The sequence below is a fragment of the Penaeus vannamei genome, chromosome 7 (genome assembly GCF_042767895.1).
Source record: "Penaeus vannamei isolate JL-2024 chromosome 7, ASM4276789v1, whole genome shotgun sequence".
NCBI lineage: Eukaryota > Metazoa > Arthropoda > Malacostraca > Decapoda > Penaeidae > Penaeus > Penaeus vannamei.
This window is the reverse complement of record NC_091555.1, coordinates 30346882-30351881: the sequence shown is the minus strand read 5'-3', so window position 1 is coordinate 30351881 and position 5000 is coordinate 30346882. Positions and strand designations below refer to the sequence as shown.

The following is a 5000-nucleotide window of genomic DNA, read 5'->3' as shown; positions in this document are numbered from 1 at the left end:
CCACAGACAAGTAAATGGATGTGCTTCTGCATATGCTTTCTAAGAGTGAGTGAAATTTAGATTTTTTAAGGTACTTTTGCATAAGCAAAAGTTGTACCAAGTAACTTCAACTCCAGGTCATGTAAAACATTAACATTCAATTCTAACTATCATTACACTATACTAGCACTTACCAGTAGGTGGGCCATGGATACATCTAAAAGATTTAAAATGTTAAAATTCGAAACAACAGGCCTTCACATATTTTAGTTCTCAATTTTTTTTTTTCGTCAATATAAAACAATAGCACTCGGAAAAACCTTCCTTGTCCTTAATGCTTTTTGGTAATTACTGGCAGGATGCTCAATTTGCTTATTTAGTCTGGTTTCAGTCCTCAATCAGTCAGTATATCAGAAAATGGTTTTTGATTTCTTGGTTCTACACACATGATTGTTGTTATATACAAATATTTTTCAGAGGTATCTATCTACACATGTTACACAGTGAGACTTTTTTTTAAGCTACTGCAAAACCAAGTAATGGGATACATATCCTAAATCTGAATAGGCCTGATCTTTACATTTAATATTTGTGGATACAAAGATATCTGTTACATTTGAGTATGCAATGATAATAATGATAAAAATAAAATACAGGTTTGAACTGGAAAATACATCCAACATATGAACCCAAAATAAAAAGGAAGGGAGCTATCTATCTACTGCAATAATAATCATTACATTCTAGGGCTTTTGGAATAAGCTTCTGTCTGCAGAGACAAGCAGTCTCTACAATAAAATATATCTACAATGGTAGATCTTCATACTTTATCTAAATTTATGTTCATTTTCATGTTTTAAGTGACAATGAAAAAAAAATTACATTCTACTGGACAAGGTTTTGATAATCTAGTTTGGAGTATAACTATCCCAGCACATGTGATCTCTTTCTCTCTCAAGGCCTATAGTGTACTGGAAATTCATTCCAGTTTAAGATTTATGTAATAATAACCTGGTTATCAAATGTTCTCTCCATTTCTTTTTGATGAGGACTATGAAACATTAGTAAAATTAGTAAAAATAGAAAGTGTGATGATGCATGACCTTATTTAATAATTTAGCTAGAAGAGTATAAAATGAATAAGGTAACGGATACCCTTGCTGCCCTGTATAGCTGAACATTTTGAGTATTTCTAAAATGGGCACCCTGCATTGGTCCATGTAATCCACAGTTGCTGAATGTATCTTTAGTAAAAATGCCTGTGCATACATTGAATGCAAAACAAAGAGATGATTTACTCTTGCCCTCTGTATATTACTGCATTACTACACTATCTAAAGGAGGGTTTTCTAACAGTTTTTGCTATTCTATTGAAGGTTATATTGCTTCTACAAGTACAACTGAGTATGTAAATAAGGTAGTTGATGGCATACTGAAAAACAGCATTACCATAACAAGTGATACTGTACTTATCAAATTACATGAATTTTATATTCTACAACCAGGTCTATTATATGATGATATGCAAACAAATACACTACTTATACAACTTCCTGTATTTTGTAAGTTTTCTGACATCATGAAGAAACTAATCAAGAAATGGAGGTTCAATTCCAAACATTTCATTTTCTTATCAAGGAAATGACAATACTTTAATACAACGCACATAAGACAACCTTTCCTTTTCTGACTCTTTGGGTATTACATTCAGATTAATTAATATAATTAATCAGGTTCCTGACCAGAGTTCAATGATATGCCTGCATAATCATTTCTTTAATGACTATTGTTCATTTTATCTTTTTTATATTTTTTTTTTTTATTTTCATACAAAATTTTAGTAAATATAAGGAATGATATATGGACATATCTGACTTGTAAATTTCCATTCCAGTGCTGGCTATTGTGATAGACAGTATATATAACCATAAGACAAACATATCTAAAGTGCCAGGTCAGACATGAATTGATACTTAAATATATGTCACAAAATTACAAATATATACATATAATTCTAAATTTGTGCATTGCTGAAATGCAATAATGATCTTAAAATTTAAATACAGATATGCAAAATTATCTTCTTGCCTAACTGCACCTGCAAGTGCCAGTTAACAATAGCTCATAGATATACAGGGTGTTTACAATAGATGGCACCATTATGCAAAGCAAAATGAAATTCCAATAAACACCATTCAGTATATAAAATGAGCAAAAACATATACTACAAAATCTTATCTTCCAGGACATTTTGAAACTAAGACTGCTTTCAAATTCTAAAACAATGAAAATGCCAATGAGAACGATCAGAAAATAGTTCTCTTACATCTTGCAGCTCGGAAAAATAATCACATCAACTTTATTCATAAATCATACAACACTGACTGGGGGTATAATTAACTAACCTTAATATCTTGATTTTTCTTTACATCATCAATGTGTAATCAACATATCCGAGACTAAGAATATAAATCTCAAAAAGTTACCTGTATATGAAAGGACTGATAATCTGATAGGCAAAAGAGCAAGCTTATATATGATCATATATAAAAATAACAAAAAAGTACTTACAATCATTATCATCACAACATATACAACATACTAACTGTGAGGAGAAATCTGGAATAAAACACAGCTTTTGCAAAGCATACCATTAATCAGATTTCAGTGTTTATACACTTTTGAGTAATTTCCTTCACTGTCCTTAATAATATTTTCATAATTATAACTAAATATTTTCCACTGATTATAGTTTAAAATTATGAGAAAATCCTTATCACCGGTCAGTTCTCACTTTTCTTGCATGGGGGGCATTTCTGGCAGCAATACGAGCAGAACCTGTGTGTAATGACCTGCAAACAATGACAAAAGATAATTAGTGGTTGTTAACAATGTTGAAACGAACACAAAACTCTATATCCAATATCAGAGTAAAACAAGCTTACCTTAGCAGAGGAGGTATCTGCTTCTGACTGGATAAAATTGACTCAATAATTCCTTCCAGGAGCACATATACAAGTCTTTTGTTGAGTGCAGTCCACTGGACAGTATCATATACACCAAGGACACCACGTGTAGTTGTCTGACTTCCTAAAATTGCCTTCAGTTCATCTAACACAAAGAAAAAAAGAAAAAAATATATCAATAGGATTTCTTCAATTACCTACAGAAATAGAGAAACATATCCCTGTCCAATCATAGTTAACCCACTAACGACGGGTGTCCCACATATGAGACACCTGAAAAAAAAAAGAAACATTGCCGGGCATCCTGCCAGTGTGACGCTGTATTGGGGCTTGCGCTCCGATGCAGCAGTGAGCAGAATCCGGGCCAGCCCTGCGTGCTGATTTTGTAGCCGGCCAGAATAATTTATTTTCGGCTTCAAAATATACTGGCGTTAATGGGTTAATGGAATGTGGCCACATCCAATTATAATCAATAGAAAACTAAATTACATTCTCTAATGTATAACTAGAATAAAAAATAGGCTAGGCTTACCAAATTAACCATCCCAACTACAAACAACAAATCTGCTTGTAAATTTATAGAGAAAATAGTATACTAAGACATATTAGCAGATCTTACTTATAGTATAAAAGTCAGATAATGGTTAATGGTTGAAACAAATAAATGTGTTAGACATCTAAGGTCATATAGCACTATGGTAAAGTATTGTGGTGAAAAGGGTAAATGAGTTAACAATTAGTATAAAGAGTGTTAAATGATGTAAATCGGGGATTAATAAAGGGAAGGATTTTGGGCATTGGGCGACTGGATGGAGTGGGGTGTATCAGTTGTTGGGGAAGCTATAGTAGCAATGCTTTAAAAAAAACTGGTAAAAGAGCTGTTATGAAATAATCAACAGGTAATACCTGTAGAAATGGCTGTTGGAAAAGTAGGGACTAGGAATAGAGGGATTGGAGGTGGGCAATGGAGTGGAACATTTTCTTGGCTCATGTTTAGGAATTTTTGGATGTCTCCAAGAGTTCCTGGGGGGGATTTGGGTAGGGTGGTCTGAGAAACAAAGGATCTCTTGCAAGGAAGAGAATAGGATATAGATGTTTGAGGAGCAGAGGAAAAGGAGGGTGTAGGAGAGTGTGTGGAAGGTGAAGATAGATTAGAACATTTGTGTTGTCTGGTGCGATGTGTAAAGTGAGGGGGAGGAAGGATAGGTATTGGAAAAGTAGTAGAGTTGTGGAAAGGTATGAATGAGAACGAATATCTTCACAATACATGAGATGTATTTTACTGGTTTCAATTATATCTTCGTTAGAAATACATGTATTTCTGAAAAAGATATAATCAAAATCGGTTAAATACATCTCTTGTATTGTGAAGATATTCGTTCTCATTCATACCTTTCCACATTTGTCAACATGAATACAGATCAAAGTAGTAGAGATTGGAGTACCTGGATTCAGAATGGAAAAGGGATTTGACGGGGGATAGGGAGAATAGAGGCAGGATGATTCAGGGTAGTGGGAAGAGATAATGGGGGAAATGCAGAAATATCTTGTGGAGATGGGGTGGAGGGGTGCAGAGCGAAGGAATGTTTTGGAATAGGTAGAGAGAGAAAAGCCTCATCATCACACTTCCTGTCTAGCCACACATAGCGTGAGGCCTAGTTTGAATCTGAGAACTGCTACCTCACATTCGGGCTTATAGGCAGGGCAGCTCTTATAAAATATGTAATGGGAGTCACCATATGTACGTGACTGAGAAGGGCAATTTAAATGGTCATGCCCAGGTTGGGCACATAGAGAGCAGTGGGCTGTGGAGTGACAATGTTTGGCTGGGTGGCCAAAATACCAACATTTCTGACAATGACGAGGAAGGGGTTGATATGGTTGGACATGGTAGGACAATCCACCAATATAAACTTCATTGGGGAGATCATGTCTAAGAAGCTAATCTTGGCAATATTGACATGGGACTTATGCTGGCCTCTGGGAGTAGTAGTGTAGCACTGTACTGCTACTGCATCATAATCAGCAAGGCAGGTAAGGAGGTAATTTTTACAA

At 34.7% G+C, this 5000-nt stretch overlaps 1 protein-coding gene across 1 annotated transcript in view; it reads right to left on the bottom strand.

Moving 5' to 3' along the window:
- Positions 1-5000, bottom strand: part of LOC113828052 (sorting nexin-13) — a gene marked incomplete in the record, with an annotated part of 106571 nt that overhangs the window by 251 nt on the left and 101320 nt on the right. Inside the window, 2 exon segments of the mRNA XM_070123675.1 lie at positions 1-2831; positions 2925-3090. The exon segment at positions 1-2831 is cut by the window's left edge and continues 251 nt beyond it. Coding sequence (XP_069979776.1) covers positions 2756-2831; positions 2925-3090 — 242 coding nt within the window.